Raw genomic sequence first — 21861 nt, forward strand, 5'->3', positions numbered from 1 at the left:
TAAATAAAATCAGGAGGGTTAACATTTTCAGTAAATGACATGCAAAAACACACAAGATGGACTGCAGGTTATTGAAAAAATGCATGTTTTTTTTTGCTTAAGACTTGACAAACATGAGCATATGAGCAGGAAAGCTTTCGTTGTAGTGACCATCAAACACCGACCATATGCAGTTTTTGACTTAATTGTACTAAACCTCTCCTTGAAGGTGCTTAGCAGGAGTATCTGTGAAATGTATGTGTTGGTGGGTGGTGGCAGTATGGTTGTAAGTTTGTAAGGGGATGTCAGAATGTGAAAGTTCTCACTAGTGGAAGTAGGTGCAAAATATTTTCAAGGACACTGGCAATATTTTCCATATGTGATAGGTAGTTCAGACTATCTGCTATCAGATACTAAAAGTTTAACTGCTACTCAGACAGTAGATAAACTAAGGAAGAGGCAAAGGTGGAAGTTTCAAAAGCTGATGGAACTCACCACATAATGGGATGAGAACTTTATTCGATAGCACTGGGAAATGGAGCATGCAGACATAGTACTACACAAGACAACTGCAGTGCATTTTCAAAAAGACGTGGATGTTTCTGGAGAAAAGGGAGAGATAATAACTTGGAAAATGCCTCAGTGTTAGTCTACAGATAAAAGAGAGATATCTTGTATTCGGAGAAGTGAAAACAATTTGAAATTGACAAATGTTGCTATAACACCAGCACTATTTAGATAAGAATCTCGATAGCACCTTGGAGGTGGTACACATCAATAACTTGGGCTGCTTTTCTTAAATGCTCCAAACTTAAAAGAAGCCTTGTCATCTAAAAAGCACAGTACCAGCTACTATGGCATTCTCTACTGGCTTCTAAAAGTGCTTCTGCCCTGTTTTATAGATCCATTTGAAGTCCCCTGAAAGCCTGCTGCAGAAAAATAACTTTTGTAAGAAGCGGTTCTTGTGGGCTAGCTAGGTTGAAGGGAAGTCCACATACCTTTTTCATTAAAGAGCTGTCTGTGTGGAAGTCTTGTCCTCACACTGTCTCATGCTCTGTTTGTGAAATAGAACAGTTAAGCATGGGAACAAGTATGAGAAATGAAAACTATAGTAAAAACACATTTTTTTTACAACTGAAGGTTTTTTTGGTTCAGAGCAGGGAGACAACTCAGACTGACCATCAAAGTCAGTGTCATTCCCCTGCCTGGTAGCTTGTCCAAACTAATGAGTTTCTAGGTTACTTCTTCTGAAAACTTATAAATATCAGTGATTTTAAATGAAGTTGTTGCCCTGTTTCCTTTAGTATATTAAAGAAAAGGGGCATTTTTTTCCCTTCATTAAGTGGACTGCAAATGGTGCAGGAAAAGAACTTAGGCAGTATCCAACTTGCATGTTCCTTTAGGGATGAAAGGTGATATGACACGTAACACTTTCCATCCTGGATATGGAAAGCCAGGCACTGGGCAAGCTTCTTCCCTCACAAGAGACTTCTTTGCCAGGAACGAGGATGTCTGTGCATGGATATACTGATTTTAGAGTGACCATTCAACCTAAGATAAAATACAAGAAAAAATAAAGGACATTCAAAAGAAAAAACACTTAACTTAAGGCATTTATTTTTCTCCAGTTTAAATCTCATTGAATAATCTGTTTACACAAAGTTAGGTATTTATGTATATATTGAGTAGCTATATAAATTAAGCGTGATTACAGCATCATTGGTTTTTAAAACTCCTTCTGTGCAATTTTAATAAACTTGTAATTTGAAGCTCAGCCTTCACAGTACTGGCATCTAGCAGGTCTCGGCACCCTGAAAATATCTTTTATTTGAGAAAGAATATTCTTTCCTTTCCTGCATTTATCATTGCAAGTGGTGCAAAACCATTTGCAGGCTGACAAAGATTCAGACAAGCAAAGTGGGAGTTGAGGATGGAGAGTATGGCCATTCCCTAATGCCAGGTTTCTAAAGTAGGCAAGCTTACACAACTTTCAATTGAACATTTTTTCAGTTTTCAATATGCAGTGTTCTGCATATAGACAATTTGTACCTTGTTTTCTTTGTCGAGTTTCAAGCCTGAAATGATCAAAAAGAACTGGACTGAGAAATCTGATTCCCTAAAATTCAAATGTTAAATCTGGTATCTGAGATCTAAGGTGGATACCTGTGAGGGAAATTCTTGCTTTGTTACAATGCATTAAGTAACTTGGTCACAATGTTATTTTCCTGTCTTTATCTGTTTCCTGTAACCTATCCTTCAATAAATGTTGGATCATCAACCTTGGAGCGCACACAACAGTCTTGACATAATCGTTCTGAACGCTGCAAAGGATACGAGCAATATTTGGTTGCTAAAAGTCTTTCTGTAAGGATCATCTTTGCAGCTGGTAAATAACTTGCAACTGATCAGTCTCAACCAAAGCACAGAACTAAATCCTATGATGCGGAAATCACTTCAGATTTCCACTGCACTGACAGGCCCTTCTAGCTGGTGACACGGCTTATGGCACCCGTGTGTTCAAGAAAGACAAAACCAGCATCTCCTGCAGATGAAGGGAACATGAGAAGGGACAAAATTTCAGTCATATAACCTCCAGAATTGTTCAAATGACTCTTGGCTTTTTAGCACCCACTGGCAAACTGTACTGTATGCAGGATGAGCAACTTGGTGGAAACAAATGGTCACTATCTTATTTTCAATAGCTAATGGACAGAACAGTCTCCCAAAGCGAACACCAGCATAATTGGCTTCAAATGACAATTAGTAAACTTCAAACCATTCATCTTGCTCGTGTTTCTACAACCATTACTACTTAATTTCCACTGCTGTACAGAATATCAAGGTCTTCATTCAAATTCTGAAAACAATTCATCTCAAGCACTCCTTGCTCTCCAGCCTCTGACAGCTCAATTCGTCGAGATTTCAGGGCATTTTTTTTTCTTTACTAATCATATTAACCATTATCCTTCACTTATCCCATTTTCTCATATTCTCTTGCAGTTTCTTCTGTGCAGATGTACAATATCCCATTCCTACTGCCAGGTCAACTTGTTGCTCACTAAGGAACAGCAGCATTTGTCCCAGTTGTTTTTTGCTAGGTGGTTGCTGCTAGGCCAGCCAGAAAGGAATTCACCCTGCAACGACTTCTGCCAGTGGGGTGGTAATTTGGGACTCTCTCACAGGCCCATTGCCTCAAAGAAAGACATTCTGAAAACTTCTTTTCAGTCAAAACTAATCTCTCCTCTTTAAGAGAAATTAGGGCAAGGGTAGTTGCACAAAAGCTTTTTCAGCAAGCTGTACGACTTGAGCTAAACACAAACCTTGGGAAAACGACTTCCATGTTGTCTGATTGCGATAAACTAATGCACTACATTTCTCTCGGAGTTACCTTCCCTTTGAACACTTATCAAAGGTTCAGGAGGTTAATTCTTGGAGCTATACTTCTGCTTTTCAACTGTGCTAATAAGCTCTGTTTCTGACACAAGCATTTGCGACCTGTTACTCAGTTTTATCAATCTGTGCAACTGCTAAACTGCCTTCTCCATCACTCTCTCTCCTACTTTATCATCACACTGCTGTATCCTGGCAGTTTAACAAGTGTGCCGGGATGCATCTCGACTGAGCCCAACTGCCGCACCTGAGTGAGCTTTCTGTCATGAGCATTACGTTCTTACGTTATTCGGACCAGTCCATGGCACAAAACACTTTCGCGTTTCACTAAGATCACTGAAAAACAAAAAAAAAGTAGTTACAGCACAGACAGCGATGTAAAGGACTGCTTCAACACCTTTAAAGTACTCCAGCTCGACCTCCTCACAACCTTATTTTCATAGCTCGGCTGCCGCGCAGGAGCGGGGAAAAGTGGAAAGCAATTAAAAAAACCAACGACACCAACAAAAAACACGCAAAATCCCCCCACGTCGCGCTCGCGCCCCCGGTGGGCGCCCGACAGCAGCCCGCCGAGCCCCGCCCCCGCGGGCACCGCGCCCCCGGTCGCGCCCCGTCCCCTCGGCCTCGCCCCGCCCCCGGCCGCGCCACAGCCAATGGGGAGCGGGCTTGGCGGAGCGCTGACGCGCTGCCCGCTAAGCCCCGCCCGCTCCCGAGCAGCGGCGGACGCAGCCGGAGTCGCCCGAGCTCCCCCCCACCTTGCTCCTCGGGCGGGGCCTCGCTTCCTTCCCCGTTCCCCCTTCCCACCCTCCACCCGGGCAAGATGGAGGACGGCGGTTGCTGCCGCCACCAGCACCGCCGCGCCTAGCGTAGCTGCCGCTCCACCCGCCGCCCGCTTTCGGGAAGCGGCTGGAGACGTCCCTGCTTCCTCCTCCCATCAGCCCCTCGCTGCGCTGCCGGCCGTCCCTCCCCATGCCGTCGTCGTCGTCCTGCTGCCGCCGCCGCGATTGTCTGCGCCCCGGCTGCCGCCCGCCCGCAGGCGCAGCCGCGGTGCCTGCGCACGCCGCCGCCTAGGCGGCTGCGGGGGGCGCTCCCGGGGCGGGCGCGCCGCGCGTACCTTCATGTCCCTGCGCTCGCCGGGGCCGCCAGCCGCCGCCCCCGCCAGGAGGTGAAGCCGCCGCCCGCAGCGCAGAGCCCGGCCCGCGCCGCCGGCCGCCGAGCCGCGAGCGGGGCGGCGCGGTGGGACCGCTGCCGGGAGGTCTTGCCCGCCGCCGCCGCGCGCAGCAGCCATGAGCAGCGCCGCCACCGCCGCCTCCAGCGCCGCCGCCACCACGGCCGGCAGCGGCGCGGCGGAAGGGGCTGAGGAGGCTGCCAAGGACTCGGCGGACATAGCGGCGTTTTTCCGATCCGGTGAGTGCGGCCCCGCGGCCGGGGAGGGGGCCGCGGCCAAGCGCAGGCCGGAGGCGGTGGCGACACCTCCCTCGCGCGGGAGGGGGCAGCCGGCTTTGTCAGGTGGCTGCCCGGGCCCGGCGGTGGGCCCGTCGGTCGCCCCGGCTGCGCGCGTACCCCCCAGCGCCGCCTCAGGGAGGGGGCGCGGGCGGCGGCGCCCCGCGGCCCTGCCGGGCGGGGGAGCGAAGACGGGGGCGCCGCGGCCGGGGGAGCAGTGCCCCTGCGCGTCGGGCCCGGCGGCCCGTGGCTCCTCCCGCCGCCGCCAGAAGCGAGGCGTTAACGGCCGCGCGCGGCGGGCGGGGGCCGCCGGCAGGTGCGGCCGGCCCGGGGGTCCCGAAGCGTCCGGCGGGCGCGGCCGGGCAGCACGGCGCGGCCGGGGCAGGGGAGCCGGCGCGGCGCTGGGGCGGCGAGGTGACGCGGCTATAAAAGGCAATGCGCGGCGGGGCCGGTGGCCATGGAGGACGGGTGGGAGAGGGAGCAGTCAAAGCGGGGGTGTATAGTGGGGGGGAGGAAAAACAAAAAAAAAAAAAAAAGGAAGAAAAAAAAAGAGGGAAGGCGGTGAGGGATTTCCCTGCCTCCGCGAAGGGGAGCAGCGGCGGCGGCGGCAGCCTGCTGCCGGCGGGGAAAATGGAGGCGGCCGCGGTCGGCGTCTGCCGTCGGTGCGCCGCGTGTTGCCAGCGGCGGCTGCCCCCGGCCCGGCCTGGCCCTGCCCGCCGGGCGGGGCCGGCGCCCCCTTCGTTTGGCCGCCTCGAAGGGAGCGGGCGGGCGAGGAGAATGCAGACTCACCGCCGGGGAGAGGAAGAGGTGGTCGGTTTGGTGTGTAAAATAAATAATTAAAAAGAAAAAAACCCATGTTAATAGCCTCTCTGAGGAAAGTCAGGAGCAGTGCAATCAGCGCAGTTGCTGTTGAATCCGCCTGGCCTAAGGTGGAGGAGGGCAGAGGTGCGATCCGCAGCAGGCAGCACTGGAGCAGGGTGCCCAAGGCATTTGCGTGGACGGGCAGTCTGCGTGGTGGTGGGTTAAGTCTCTGCGAGGCATCTGCGGTGCCCCCTCGGAAAGCCGTTTTGCATGACAGTGATGTGTGCAAAACTCCTTGTGGAGCCGAGAGGTTTGGCCGTAGTGGGTTTCACTGTGGAAAAGTGGCTGGTTTTGTTCTTTTTCAGGAGAAAAAAAATCATGTCGAGAGCAAAATGATGGATGCCAGTGCTAGGCTTACAGCCTGCCCAGCGTGGTTACAAATAGGTACGCGTTGTCTGGTGATTCTGCAGCTCTGAAGATCTTGCTCACTGTATTAATAGGCAACTTCCACGTTTGTGTGTGGGTAGAGGGATGACACAGACTTGATTAGCTCGTGAGCTGTGCAGTGGTGACTTCTGATACTGATGACTTCTGATAACACTGAAGTTGCATTAGTTCAGTCTTGCAATAACTGCAGATCTCAAAGCAGTAGAAAGACATGTCAAATGCTTATTGAAAACCTCTTAGAGCGTATTTAACAACTATGGCATTCTCATTTCTGTACATGCCGATAGGGGTTGCCTCGTTCAGCCTGGGCTGTGACGTGTGCTGGAAGATGTTCTGGCTTCTCTGCTGGGGTTTGGGAGTGGGACGAGCTACCTATGTTCTGCCTCCCTTCTCTAGGTGATCCGCTCTCCTATAAGGAAAGGGTCCATTAAGAGATGTTGGTGCCTCCCTTTTTTTGGACTGGACGTATCATTTCTTATTTTGGTGAAGTGCAAAAGGGAGTGTCTTGAAGCAACAAAATGCGGCTGGACATAGTGATCAGCGAAAAAGCAAAAAGCTTAGTTTGGTGTACGTGGGTGCAGACAAAATATTTTTCTCTTTACAGTATTTACAATGACAACTGCTTCCTTTTTCCTGTTGCTTACAGAGAATGTCAGCAAAGCTGTAGCTGTTACTTAGAAAATGAGTAAAAACATTACTGTGTTTTCCAGGAAGAAAAGAAAAATCCCGAATTATCAGTTTTAACCTTAGATTAGTTAAGCTGGCTAGTTGCACCGCCAGTGGCATTATTAGCTTTCCCCCTGTCCTTCTGTAGGACTAGGTCTGAAGTAAAAATAGAGCAGCCTAACAAACAGTGTTTTGTTATTTGGGAGATATTTTGTTGGGGTATTGGGCAGCTGCTAGGTTCACATCACTTGAAATGTTTACGCTTCCAGTCTCTGTTTTGGTTGTGTAAGGTAAAGTCACTCTGAGTTGTTGTGTAAATAAGTTGCAGTTGAAATTCTAAGAGAGGTTCCAGAAGAAGGAAGCTCAACCAGGAGTGAGGTAATAGTATGAAAACATAATGTGTCGTGAATTTGAATGAGGAATACCTTCACAGGAACTGGAGGAGGGTGATCTATTTGATACCTAAATATTATTATCCGAAGTGGAAACTAAATGAGAACACCTTGTTAGATCTGTCACCTTGTTCGTGGCAGGATTAAAGAATAAAACTGCTAACAAGCAGAGTTGGTGCCAAACACTGATTACATTTGAACTGAGAAAACTCTGTGGTTGTAGGAAGTGCCTATCTTATATGTAACGTGGAAATTAGAGATGACTGTATAAAGGGTCAGAAAGGGTATGTTTTGAGCTGAGGATATGTAGACAAGCATCACTTTTTTTTCCTTATTAAAAAGACCATTTCCATGCATTTAAAATGATCAGTAAAATCCCTTAAAACTCTTTGAAGACATGAAAATGAACTGTTACTGTATGAAAAATTAGTGGCAGGGCCTGGGTTTAGAGGTGTTGATGTATGTGTTAAAGATGCTAGATCTATTCTGAATCAAAAAGCATTCAGATAAAACTTTTCAAAATGTATTCTAAGTTTTAACTTAAAATCAAGTATATTCTGAAAGGCTGAAAAAAGTTATTGCATAAACATACTTTCAGGAAATATGAGTGCAAAGTTGAATTTGAGGGACTATCACCAATGCATGGCTTACAAGACAGTAAATGTACAGTTTTGGGGTTTTTTTTGTTTTTGTTTTTGTTTTTTTACTTTTTTTGTGTAAAAAACCAGAAGCTTTTGCAGCTTCAAGTCTTTAGTATTTTGGGAAGCTGACACCCAAAACAGGCAACTGATATATTAAGGGACAACCCTCATTCTTGTCCCCTCAAGCATAAACCACACTATAACATCTTCCTTCAAATCAAACAATTTTTGCTAGTTGGAGTTCATGAATTTGTGCTTTTGTGCATAATAAAACTTTTCCCATCTAGCATAGAAGAGAGATTAGCAAAAAGAGTAACAGAGATGTTGGTCATATCTTTAGTAATTAAATTAACTTTCTGGGAAGATGGAGAGATCTATGAATAACAAAGGATGCAGAGAAAAAGGCTTGTAAGTACTTCAGTCAACCCTTGGTTAGTTGGTATAGGAATTACCTCTTAAATGATTCTGAAAGACTCAGCAGAAAAAAGCAAAACCAAACAGGCCATTAACTAAATAATTCTTCACAATTTTGTGATGGAAGTAAATGTATTATTTCCCATAAGATATATGCAGGGTAGTGACTTCAGCAAGCAGTATGGTTACTTCATTCATGTATAGACTATTGATATGGTTTTCAAAGCGACTGAGAAGACTCTTCTTGCTACTGCCTATTTATTAGTGAACTTGCCATGTTTCAAGAAGGAGCAAAATTTACGCACTGAGCAAGTGGCAGGGGCCTTTTTGGCGGAGACCGAATACTTGAAAAACAGAGGAAAAATGAGGCAGGCTCTGGAAGGCTTCTCAATAGAGGTGTTAACTACTCAAGTTTTGCAAAATCAAATCCAAATGTAACTATTGTTGATTGTTATTGATGACTTGAGTTGGGAAAACCAAAAGGTTGGGGAATTTTTTCCAAAGTGTGAAAATGAATGTAGGCAGATGGCAGAAATCTTTCCTCAGGAGGAGGAATATGTCTGTAAGGTTAAGGCATAGCGGGTCTGAAGCAGAGGAGTGTTGTTTATACAGTGTTCAATGTTGCACCTCTCTTCAAAGCTAAGTGAAAGAACAAGGTGGCCAGAACAGCTTTGAAAGGTACCTGCTTCTAATGTTGTAAACTTATTCTTTGTTGGTGGTGCTTATGTATGTGCTTCTTAATGTAAGCTTAATGATGAGATAATTTTAAGCTTTGGTTTGAAATATATGAAGGTACTGAAATGTCTATGCAAGTATATTACAAAAAATGGGATGCTGAAATACGTTGTAATTACGGGCAGGTAGTTGAAGACTTCTGCAAATACTAGTGACTTGAGAGATTTGTATCAATCTGCCTAAGGTTTTGGTTGGACAAAATGTTGCTTCTTGTAGTCTCAACTGATCATTTCTCAGATGAGACCATATATGGAGTATGAATGAGTACGGTGAAAATATATAATTTTTTTAGAGTAATCTTGTGATTTGCTCACTTTCTGTGGACAGCATTTAATACTGTAAAGATACAAATCAAAAGATTTACTTAGGAATGTAGGATTTCAAGTTTAGAGGGAGAAACTATGTTTTGCTTCTCCCTGGTCATCTTGTTTTATATACAGTTGTCTTGCTTTACATTAGTGTCTATGTGATAGAGGTTGGGAAAGCTGATTGCCTGTAGTAGACAATATTAAAAATTCTACTGAAGCAGAGAAAGGTCTCCTGGGAAGGGGAGGGGAAGGATTATATGTAAAAGAAAAAGTAAGCTTACTACTAAATAGAAGCTTTTTCATGAATAATTTAAAAAAATCTGCTAGCTTTTAAATTATGGATAAAATAGCTTTTATATTAGTTGTCAAATATTTAAAAAAAACTCCAAGGATTTCAGCTGAAGTCCATGAAGCAGAACACACAATGTGTAAAGTTAAGATGACTTCTAAAGTTTCAGTGAAGGTAGAACCTTTCTAAGACAGTTACTCCAACTCCTGCCACTCGGTAGAAGTTAACTTACAGTGAATGCAGTCAGAGCTGTGGTTGTGTGGGTTACTTGGTATTACAGTTGGAACAGAGTAGCTACAAATGTCTAATAAAAAGAATCTAATGATGAAGCTGAAAGTGAAGTACTGGCCAGCTACACTGGTGGTGGGCACACGTACCCCCCCCAGTTTTTCCATGCTGTCCTCTGCAAGTATTTATTCTTGGCCTCATGGACATAAGCTATGTATGTTCGGGGATTTAATGAAGTGGGGAGGTATGTGGAGAATATAAAGTATGAAATAAGTTAGCAGCTCTTTCCTGCAGCTTAGCGAGTGATGCCAGCATTCTGGAGTGCGTGGGACAATTGCTGCTAGTTGCTGGAGAAATGTATGGACATCCATGTTGTGAAGCTAATGGGTAGCAACATGTGTACAAGTTACATAGCAGAAGACATAGGATAGTAACCGTGTAGGGAGCTTGAAGAGAGAACAAAGATGCATGTTTCTCTGAGAGCTCTTAAATGGTTGGCAGACCGTTTTGCTTTCCCTCTGTGCTGTGGAAGCACTTTTGCTGGTAGAGTGACTGCAGCTCTCAGGGGTGGCAGAGCAGATAGTTTCAAGATATTAAAACCTCTTAGTTTTTTTATTAAAAATAATCTGGTATCTACTTTTCAAGAATCTCTTATTTTGTCCTCTTGAGTTGCATTGCTCAGTGAGAAGGTTGTAGCAGTATAGCTCTCATTAGTACTGGTCAGACCAGGTCAAAAAAGAAGCAGGTCCTGTTGTTAAGTTTTGAATCCAATTCCAGCAGCATCCGTTATAATAAGATGGTAAAATTGGAAAACAAACAAAAAAATGGTGCTTTGAAAAGAAAAGTTCTAAAAGAAATAGAGAAATGTTACAACTTGATAGCTGCTGATGTGCAGAACTAAAATTACTGCAGAAACAGTGAAGCAACAATGGAGAAGTTCTGCTGGGAATAGTGTTGTTGGATTGACTTCTCCTGGAGCAATGCACAGGAAGGCAGAGCATTTCAGTGTAAGGTGCAACAGCTGTGGTACACATCAGCAACTGTGTGTAGTGTGGAACAGCCAAACATTTGGGGGGGAAACTGAAGGACAGCGTGAGGTAGAGGTTTGGTTATGTTTGAAAGGGCGAGAAGCAGAAGTCATAAGTGTTTCTGAGAGGGGACAGAGGATTACTTGCAACATCTGTGATAGCTGCACAGTTAATAAACTCACTGTACATTGGAAGTGGAAGGTAAATGGGAGGCAGAGAAAAGCTGTTTTTGAGAGGAGGATGAGTTGGCATTAAGGGTTCACATGCTCCGAACTAAGCTTTAGAAAGGAGTTAATAGAACTGGAGGGAGACTTGGTGCAGCTAAGGCTTTCGTAGATTGCAGGGCTTGATCACTGTGTGGACAAAGCAGGTAGTAAACTTCTCTTAAAGCAGTGGCTTCTCTCCTGTTACATACATGCCATAGCACCCACCATGCGCACACAAGTAATTTCGTTGACTGTTAGGGCAAAAACTGAAATCTCACATGGCTTCCAAGGGCTTTTCAATGAAAAATGACCATGTTAGTGGATAAAATCTAAATAAGGACAGGAAATATCTCCCCACCAGCACCACCCCAGTATTAGAAAATATTAATGTTGCTCTGCTCTTTTGCAATTAAAAAAGAAACATGTAAAGAATTCAGTTGTCAACAAATGGAGCTCTTTGGAATGCAGGACACCATTAGGTCAGTTTATTAGTAGGGTGAAACTGCACTGTGATTGTGCCCTGCAACTTGAATAAAAAAGTGAGATCACTGTGAAATAGCTGCCTGTGGTCAGCAGAAGTGTTAAAATAGGAAAACCCATTGAAGCTTTGGAAATGCACTAGTGGGTGAGTGATAGTCTTTTGAAAGTGGGTGATGATTCTGCTGAGAACAAAGGAAACCAATTTTCCTGCTTGATGTTGGTGAGAACTAAGTGTAACCATAAAAAAAAAAAAAAAAAACCCTACCAGGTAAAATAAGAAACTACTTCAGGAAGCTGCTTCAAAACTAACAGCTAAAATGGCCACGTCTCCTTGTTTTTTCTCATAGAGAAATTTGCTTGATTTGGAGAAGGGACTTTGTTTAACTTTTTAACATTTTTCTTGGTGCAGTGAAATCAAAAAGTAGACTACTGGTGAAGTAACATGCATGATCTGCAAAGCTGAGTCATATTCCTTCAGGAAGGATACTGCTGTTTTGGGAAAACAGATCAGTAACCCAGCAGTGAGGAGGAGGAACTGAGATGACAAGGAACAATTCAAGTACTTTTAGCAGTAGACACTACAGTGCATTAAAGCATCTGTTTTTCTGCCTCTAGAATAGGTTGTTATATTGATATACAAAGAGGAGGGTCATAAATGAGTAGTGTCCACAAAGTTTCACCAGCCCATGTGACAAGAGCCTACAGACTTTGCTGTAAAGTTATGAATCCTTTCCGATGGCTTATCTGCTGAATGGGTACTCCAACTCATCTGAAACTGGAGCTGTAGATCCCAGCTGCTTGTGGTTACACAGAGGAGGAGGAGATAACCTAATTGCCTTGAGTATTTGTTTAAAAAGTAGGGCAGTTTTCCAAGGCGGTTGAATTGAGTCTTCTCAAATCATTTAGGTAAATTTGTTTTGTCTCCTTATGTCATTGTTACTACCACACATAAGTAGCAGTAGCATTGATTAATAAAAAGAAAATGTTGCAAATACCTAACACATTTTCCCACTGAGCAGTGCTGAACTGTGCATCTTGCTGGTAGTTTGAATGTGATGTTTTGTAACCCAGACCTTACTGAAGGCTTGAACTTAGTAGTTTTGGAGTACTTGGGTTTTTGTTTTCTTGAGAGGAAGAAGGGACCTTTGCAGGGAGGTGAGAAAATTCCTTAAGTTTTGTGTCTCTTCAGGATAACAAGATAATAAGGAAATGAGATGTAAGTCTTTGGAAGGAAACTGAATTTCCAGCACTCAAGATATGCCAGTAGTTTTTGTCTCATATGTTTAATGTTCAAGTATTTCAACAGAGTGCTCATATAATTCTTACAAATACTTGTAGGAGCTGGGTTAATGTTATCAGTTTGTGTAACAGTCAGAATATAAGGCTGAGTTTCAGGAAGGTTTGTTCTACCAATTTGCATGAATGTATGTGTGTGTGTGTGTATTTATATGCTGCAAAAAAAAAATTTGGTGTGGTTTGAAGACTGAATTTGCATGATGAATCTTTAAACAAAAAGTTGGGGAGAGTATTCTGGGCTGTGGAGGCCTTGATGGCACTATTGTGGCTGATTCTAGTGGCACAGGTTCTAGTCTAACCTGAGTCTAACTGAGCCTCAATCACTCGTGTTTCCTTGTTGTCTTAGTACACCTGCAAGCAGTAATAGTGATTCTAGAGGTGTCTGCAGACTGTAAACAACTGCTAGGGTTTTTGTAGCTAACTTCATACATACCTGTTTAGCAACTGGAGCATTTGAGGGTCTGGTAAGTGAAATGAGATTTCATGAATGCTGAAAACAAACGGGACATGTTAACTACCTACTTGTTTTTACCTTACCCTTACCTCATTTTTTGCATAAGAGCCAATCAAAATCCCCAAAACTTAGACTTTTTTACTGAATTCCTGCATTTTTGGACATCAGTGAAACTGTAGCCACATGAGATGCTTTGTCAAGGTGTTTGGTCACTTAAAAGCTTCTCACTAAGCTTTGCTTTAGATCATGTAACTGGTAAATAACTTTGAGGCTATCAAAGACTAGGCAATGTTTCCACTTAGAAATCATCAAATGCGGAAGCTTATTTTCAGAGCCAGAGCAGGTTTTAGCTCCTGGGAGGAAATGAGGTGATGTTTCTTAAAGTTTGTTCTGGATAATACAGGGAGAATACATCAAGACCAGCAGCTTAACATCCCAAGAAGAGAATTAGAATAAATGCAGTCTTTAAATACTGAATGCTACTTAGCTAACCTCCTGTTGGTTCTGCTGTACTTGCAGTGAAGACTTGCCTGTACATTATTGGATATAACTTTTTAATGGAAGTGTTAAGGTAATAACTTTGCTTTCCAAATGTTCATCTTGTCACTCAGTTTTGGATGTGCTGGCTTATTTAACATTTAGTGCAAAGATGATTTAATTTGCTGAGATTATAAAGATGCCCCACCCTCTTCTGAAAATTTAGGCTAAGGTATTTCAGTTGAAATGTCTTGGCCTTTTATAGTTCTTCTGAAATTAGAAAAATAGATATCTGCAGTTGAAGGCCCTCAAAAAACAAAGCTGCCAGTAAATAAAAGTGAATTGAAATGTAAGTTGACTGTGAATAGTCCTGTTCTGTGCAAAAGCTGCTTGCCCTTGGAATGTGCTGCAAAGATCAAAGTCATGAAGATGTCAAAACCCCTCAACCCCCTCTTTTTAAGGCCTCCCTCTCTCTCTTGCTATACAGAAACAAAACAGGATATGATTTTTCTAAAGAAACTGAACAGCCATGATTGTTGTTGTTGAAGTAGAACTTAAACCCCTAAGCTTTTAATCCCTGCCTTCATTTGTTTGTTTTCTTGATGTTAGTTAGCAACTTCATTTTGGTTGCCCATTTTGTGTCAGATTTGTTCCAAAATGGTGGAAATGGCACACTTGCACCATGAGCTTAAGTTCTTGCTTTGCAGCCCTTGAAGTCATGCCTCAAGTACCTGTTCTCCACAGGTAAAGCTACTTGCTAGACTTGAACTTGCCATGGCTTATGGAGATCAGAGACAGAGTAAGTCCTGTGCATTACTGACCTGACAGGCTTCTGTAAGGACAGCAAAGACAAGACAAACTAAAATCTTTTCGGACTGTGGCACCTTTTCGGATGGAAAGATAAGGTCAGCCATAATGGCTTATGTAGTAACTTGTTGATTGCCTTATTAATGCTTAATTAATAACTATTAGAGACAGGCTTTTCCAGATTTAGTGGAAGGCTGTCTTTGGAAGGAAGGAAAGAATAGTGTCACTTGATTGAATTTCTTGGCTCAGTGGCTGAGAACTAAGTTACAAACCCGACCCTCATCTTTGTTCCTGTTATGGGAAAATTCGACTGTTTGTCTATTGAATTACCAAGGCAGCAGAACTAAGCCAAGCCTACCTGTAAGAAATTGATAGAATACAGTTTGGCTAGTGATCCTTGCAGAGAGGGGTAGCCATGACATGCTGTTGCCTGTTGGTGCAAAAAGAGCATCCTCTGTAGTATGCTGCAGGGGCTGGAGCCAGGCATTGCCATCCTTAGTTCAAAACAAGGCTACTGCTCAGCCAACAATAACCACTTGGTGTGTGTGCAGCTACTTTTTATTCTTTTTTAGCTTGGAATCAGATGCATCCTCCCTAGCCAAAGGGAAACATTTGAGAAGCTGTGACGCATTTACACAGATGAAGGAAGGAAATGTCCAAAAGAGTTGAAAGCTAAAAATAGATCAGTTTACCCAGTTGAACTCTGAGTGGGAATTGAAGAGCTAAATAGAAATCTAAATTTGTACCTTTATTACTTATATAACTGCATAATATCCTTTCTATTCTTGCCCCCTCCCCAGCCCCCCCTTAAACTTTCTACTGGACTACTTCAGGTAAAGACTAGTGTCAAGCCTTCTAAGATTGCTTTCAAGTGCCTTAAATAAGAGGCAGCACTAAGAAGTCTGATCATCTCTGATTATTATTATAGCACAGTTCTCTCTGCAGAGGTGTAAATGAAGTATTGCCTGGACTCCTCTTTATTTTATTTTTTTTCCCTTCTCTCAAGTGCTCCACTGTGGAAGTGAGATCTCCTGATCCTACTGAGTAGGTTTAAGGTGGTAATTGATTTTTGGCCTCAACATCTGAGAGATTAAAAAAAAGCAGTTTTTTTTTTTTTTACCCTGACTTTTTCAAGGGGTAGTAAATTTGCATGTAGCTGATTCCGATGTTTAAAAAGAAAAAAAAAGTAAGGTAGCACTTAAGCCCAAACATTTAAGAACTGATTTCATGTGATGCAAGTATCTCCAAAAGACTTGCCTTCTGCCCTGCCACAAACCCTAGTTTGGGAGTTATCAGCCTTCCTTTGTGGTTAAGGAAAAAAAAAGCTTGTCAGAATGTTTAAAAATCATCTTAGAAGAGAACAGTGGAAGAACTCTCAATGGCAAAGAGCATTCTAGGTTGCTTCCCTTAGATGGCCAAAATAGTGCCATTAAAATCACGATGAGCAAATTTCCTTTCCTTCTCCCTGGAGCAGTACGGTGTGTTTTTTGGGGGGGAAGGGCAACCCACACAATATTGTTGATTAATGATTGTCCTTTCCCAGTCTGACAAAGAGGGGCCAGGGCAAATGAATCCCTGTGATTCTGAATTTGTCAGCTGCCAGTGAAGAAGAGCTCTTTCGCCATGCTATGTCTAATTTTAAGCTTTCCAGGAAATGTAATAGGAATTTATGGGTTAAAATGGTGGCATTGAGGAATCGGGAGTTGACTTAAAAAGAATTGATTCACATCGTAAATGTACTAAGTGGTGTAGATTACGGTATATAATTTCAAGCAATAACTGCTCCCTCCCCCTCCAAAGATGAAGGGGTTTTGTCCTAATAAACTTATATTTAATACCTTCTCTTTTCTTACTGTATTGCCTGCTATAAAATGTTTACTTGACAGATGTATAAAGTGCTATGCTCATTTGTTTTGTTTTTTCTTTTCCCAGAGGAGCTTGAGAATGTTTTTGCAAGATTGTTTTGAACAAATTTGTTTTATTTGATTACTAAAATAGTATCTGTTCCAAGCAGCAATTTATCTGTTAAAGTGGTACACGATTTGTAGAAAATTGACCCAAGTACCCACGGTAGTGGCATAACATGCCAATTTAAACTTTGTATTTAAGGACTATATTGTGATAACATAATATGTGACAAATACTATTTTAAAAATCCCATTTCTTTAGAATATGCTTTGGATCTTTCCATGTTGCTTTGTCTCATAGTGCTAACTGAATATTGTGAATTTAGAGTTGTAAAAGTTTTTGAAAGACTAATTGGTTAGCTGAGGTGATAAATTAATCAGTGGAGCTTCTGCTTGTAGGCAAGGTTATGATGTAGAATCTGAGCAGGACGTATCTTGCAATACGTGTCCAGGGAGGCATCAAAAGTGGGATCAAAGAGCAGGGAGCTATTGCTCTCCATAATCTTATAGATGACCTCTAAGCAGTGAAGAGGAAGTTGTGGAGTCCCACTTTGTGTGAAGGTGAGGATGAGTATGCCTTGGCATTAAGGCAGAGTACTTAATGGATAGCCTTCAAATTGAGCTGCCCAAGCACAGTTCCCTTCTATGCGTACATGTTATGCTGCAGCTTTTGTGTGTGTTGATACAGCACTGAGTAAGATGAGCAGTGTTTGGTGATCACAAGCAGGCAACATAGTATCCTAGGCTTTAATTTGTTTCTTTGTGCAATGTTTTCAAGCACTTGGCATGGGAATCTCACTCCTACCCACCTCCTTTGCTAATATGCTGTGTTCTGGCTTGTGTTCTAGCTACAAAACTTCAAATAGCAAGGTGCATAAACTGGCTGTTTTGGGTTCTCCTGGTTTAATGATGGCCTAATAGCAGGAGAGATGAGTATCAGAGGAAGAATAGCCATCTTTTTCCAGAGTGGCTTTTTGCTGTTTTCATTGTAGTCTTCACTTGTATGATCACTTCTTTTGTTCCTTTTGCTCAATAAATAAGGTGGAAGTCCAACAAACAATAAGCTCAATCACTTGGCATTGGTGTTCATCTCCATAGGAGGTCCATTTTGTGCACAGAGATAAGTAGGGGGTCCTATGGAAAAGCACTGCATGGTTTGAGTGTCAAAGTGTGTGCACTGCATTGACAAATAGGGGTTGCACAGGATGCTACATTACTTAGTTTTTGAGTGCTTTTTATGGCAGTTTCAATCAAGCCTGGTCCTAGCTCAATTAAGTCATTGTTCCGTGTGCATGCAAAGTTTTCATTTAATGCCATAGTGAATGACAGTAGACGACAATAGTCTTAGCAGACTACAATGGACTACTGTGTTATAGCAGAGTTATTCTGACAGTAGAAGTGCATTAATTCACTACATGATATTGAGCGAGGCAGCTGTGTAAGCTGCTTTTTTATGCAGATGTTGATTGCAGGAAAACATCTCTTCAGATAAACACAAATTAAATACTCTACTAGGAAAGTATTTCGACCAAAAAAAACCCCCCAATACACTCAACTTTTTAATTTGCCATGTAGTGCTAACTTGTTCAACAAAAACTTACTTTGAATTGACTTGTTTGAGCATGAGGTCAGTTCTGTCACTTTTTTCTTTTTTATATATAAAACAAGTTGTAAAAACTGTCAAATGTCAAGGGGGGAAAAAGGAACCAAATGCCAAATTATCCTTTCATAAGCTTATATATAATTAAAATCTAAATGATGTAAAGTGCCTTTGTATGAGGGTAAGCCTTGCCCAACATAATGGACTAAGTTTAATGTGCAACAGCTCCCTTGAATAGTAGATAACACTGGAAGACTTAGGTGGAAGTACATGCTAATGAGTGACCTAAGTTACTATACTAATTCTTTTGCCAGATATGTGGAATATATTAAGTGTACAGGTGGTAAAATTGCCACTTTAATAAGAAGCTTTCTAAACTGAGCAGTCATGTTATCTACAAAGAAGGTCCCAAAATGGAGATAAAGGGATTTCTCTTCTTAGAATAGTAAAGAATTACACTGTTGCGTAAAAGCCATGTTATCCCTGTTTGGTGGAATAGAAGGTAGCTGGATATGTGAAATAACTGCTTCCATAGTAAACTAAATCTGGTAGTGCAGTGAAATGGATCCCTGACTGAAAGGTGACTAGGAAGGTAGGTAATTGACAGACATAAAACATACCCATTTCTCCATAGTGGAGTTGCATACCAAAGGTGACAAGCATTTGGAAGAGTCAGAGTTGTATTTAAAAATTTCAATATTCTTTAGTTTCCAGGCCCTTTTGTTGGAGATTGGTTCTCTTAGCCTGTGTGCTGTTCAAAAGCTAAGTAGTATCACCATCCACTATATTAAATACAAGAATGAGTTAATTCTATTTAAATGGTGAATTTCTCATCCAAGTGTCTCTTCCTTTTGAAGAAGATTTGAAGAATTAGGTCAGGGTCAAAGTTCAAGGTGTCTGTTATGCTGTTGATAGCACAGGAGAGGAGAGACGTGAGCAAACAGCAGCTCTCACTGGGGACTAATTGAGCAGTTTCTAACCAGTGAGGTAGGACTTCGAGTGAGTTGTTGAGCATGTGATAGTTGAAGCAGAGCTCCAGGGAATAAACTCTGCTGTACTTATCTTGGCTCTGCCTGAATATATTCAAGAAATGTCACTGCCCTGAGAACTAGTCTTCATACTTGACCTGGGAGCAGGCAGGAGCATATATAAGATGATGAGGAATGAGAGAAAATCTAGCAAGGTGAAGATAACTGGCAAGTCAGGGGGAGAGTTGGTTTGCTCACAGAAATATTGGAAATCTGCATGCTACCTACCTGCTGCAAAATCCTCTGTCTTTTTTGTGTTTAAGGTCTCTTAGGAAAACTGAAATGGAACTAAATATTCTACTAATGTGCATAGGCAGATTAAGAGATGCAAGGGAGCCTGATTTTTTTTTTTTCCCCCACAGGCCATTTGACAGAGAATGTACCATTTCTTTGAAGCAACTCCTGATTTCAAGGCAAAAAGGAAGGTTTTTTTGGATGAGGAGAGCAACTCCTGATTTCAAGGCAAAAAGGAAGGTTTTTTTGGATGAAGGAGAGCACAGGAAGGGCTAATAAAGGCAGAAGAGTGGGAGGGTGATACTGGGTACCAAATGCAGAAATTGCTGGTGCTGTGAGGTCCCTAAGGGAACTGACACTTGGAAGGACCAGAGAGGTGAGTTACCTTTTGCAGGTTCCATGCTGCTCGGATGTTTGTGTTGCAGATAAGAGGCACAAGCTCTAAAGAGGCCTTCCCCTAAGTAGGTCTGACACTTTTGTTCACTGAAGAGCAAGAAAGAGGAAAAGAAAACTTGAATAAATTCCTTAATTTTGTACTGTAAAGTGCAGTCTTGGTGACATAACTTAAGAGTTTAGTTACCATTTACCTGTGTTAACCTCAAAAATAACCTTTTTCCATACCACTCTTCCTCAAATTCCTGGCACTCGCAGTAGAAATGTATTGTCTGGTCTTTTGTTGGAAGAGCAGTTCAATTGTTCTGGAAGTCCATTGATACAGTCTTAGCTTTCCAGAGACCCCAGCAGGTAAACAACTCCGCTTTCAGTTAGTCCCATTTTGGTAGTCTCAGATTTGCCAAAAGGTTGCTGCAAAGGATATATTAGAGGCTGTATTAAGCTCAAAAGATTTGTTAACCTTATCTCTAGGTAATGATCTCATTGAGGTCACTAATCACATCTTTGAATTGGGGTCACTAATCACATCTTTGAATTGATTTGGACTGTAGAATTTAGGAGCAGAAGAATAAAGCTTCCTTTCCAGCTGGAGAAGTGTCATAACTGTAGAAAAATAAAGCACTCTGAGAATGGTGGTGGTGACAGCTTGTTTTGCTGACAGTCGCCTCTGTTTAAGGAGACTGATGAAAATCTACTGCATCAGCAAATGCATGCTCCCTAATAAAAAAGGGATCGTGACTAATTTCAGGCTGACTTCTTCCGATGGATTTTTTTCTTCCTTTTGAACAAAAGTTCTCTTTGAAATAGTGTGAGATGTGAAGCATGCATTGCCTTGAATTGAACTATAGAGAGGCAGCTAAATCACCTTTGTATTGACTGTTGCCTTCTAATAAGGAATCGTTGGATGGAAAGATGGCATAATGAACATAAAGGTGACTTTCCCAAAAGGGCAGTCATAGCTGAAAAACTGAAGCTGAATGAAGAGAACAGAGCTAACTTGAGTTTACTCCCTGGGCTACTAATAATTTCACAGTTAATGTATTTTGAGATGTTGCTTTGACAGCAATCTTGGATCTAATCCTGCAGTGTGTAATTAGAATTGTTATTCCCTGTGATTTTTAAAGTGCTTGTAACTGACTTCAGTTTAGCACAGAAAGTGGGTATGGTGGCAGTAGTTCTCAAGTAGCAACTATTGAAGAAGACTATTATATATGCAGATTATCTAGTCTTAGCAGTATTTAGGTGTGTAAAATTAGGAATATATTGCCATAAGAATCAACCAGACCACAACCGCTACCTTTTTGCTCTCTGTCTTTAACTTGAACAGGTATATACAGTGTTCCTATTGCATGTCCTGCTTTTGTGGCTTATCTGGTCAGAGTTCTGATTCCATCAAAAGTGCTTCAGTCAGTGTCTTAAGTTAAACATCGGTACTGCAACACTCCAAGCTAGTGGAAGAAATTGTCTGTTATCCAAATGTATGAATTTACTAATTGTCTGATAGCTTGAAAATTTTTCTTAATTAACAGCATAAGTATTGTAAAGATAGCTGTGTATTAATGCACCTATTTTCCTGTAAAATTGGCCTTGCCAAAGGGATGCTTTGTGATGGCATCCTATCATGATAGGAGTGGAAAAAACTGATTAGTGCAATAGAAGGACAGGTGAAAAGAAGCTTGTGTTTATGTACAGGCTTTGTGTTGAAAAAAGAAAAAAAAATCTTAAAATGTTGTAATAAAAAATCCATATTGATTAGAAGAAACAAAAGTATGAGAGTAGAAATTTATAGCAAAAGTAATGCACAGTTCTAAACAGGATCCCAGATGTCCTTCTTAAGAGCCTAGCTTCGATCTAGAACTTGAAAATAAACGCTGTTGCTTCCCTTGTGCTGCCAGTGGTGCCCCCTGTGAATGTGTTCTGGTCTGACTTTTGAAAGTTGTGACTGCTTCTAAGGCTAGAAATTTAGTCAAGTTTTGCTGAGGCTTGCTGTCTGATGTAGTATACTTCTTGGTTTTGTGGGGGCTCTTTAGCTCTCTGAGGCTGCTTGCCTATTGCCCTGCCTGGTAGAGCTGGTTTGGAAAGTCCTCTTGAAGCTGAGGCTCTATGATGGACTTCACTGCGTTTAGTACAAGGGTCGTGTGGTCTGACGGGCTCTTGTGCATGGGGAAAAAATAGGCTTGAATACAGGCTACACAATTTGAATTCCTGAGGAGAAAGA

The 21861-nt window shown here is 42.3% G+C and overlaps 1 protein-coding gene and 1 long non-coding RNA gene across 3 annotated transcripts in view; one reads left to right on the top strand and one right to left on the bottom strand.

Annotated features, from left to right (window-relative positions):
* Positions 1 to 459: 459 nt before the first annotated feature.
* On the bottom strand, positions 460 to 3903 carry LOC112996409 (uncharacterized). The gene is made up of 2 exons (XR_010387759.1): positions 3617 to 3903; positions 460 to 1530 (listed from the first exon to the last, which is right to left on the bottom strand). It is a non-coding gene; the product is annotated as an uncharacterized LOC112996409 (long non-coding RNA).
* A 183-nt stretch (positions 3904 to 4086) lies between these two features.
* TRIO (trio Rho guanine nucleotide exchange factor) overlaps positions 4087 to 21861 on the top strand; it is a 255971-nt gene continuing 238196 nt past the window's right edge. Inside the window, exon 1 of one of the 2 annotated variants that reach the window (XM_064506864.1) lies at positions 4087 to 4776. In XM_064506864.1, the coding sequence (XP_064362934.1) occupies positions 4656 to 4776 (121 nt within the window). In that variant the 5' untranslated portion in view covers positions 4087 to 4655. The remainder of the gene's footprint in view (positions 4777 to 21861) is intronic. The other variant, XM_064506862.1, reaches the window with a different exon arrangement.

The sequence above is a fragment of the Dromaius novaehollandiae genome, chromosome 2 (assembly GCF_036370855.1).
Source record: "Dromaius novaehollandiae isolate bDroNov1 chromosome 2, bDroNov1.hap1, whole genome shotgun sequence".
Taxonomy (NCBI): Eukaryota; Metazoa; Chordata; class Aves; order Casuariiformes; family Dromaiidae; genus Dromaius; species Dromaius novaehollandiae.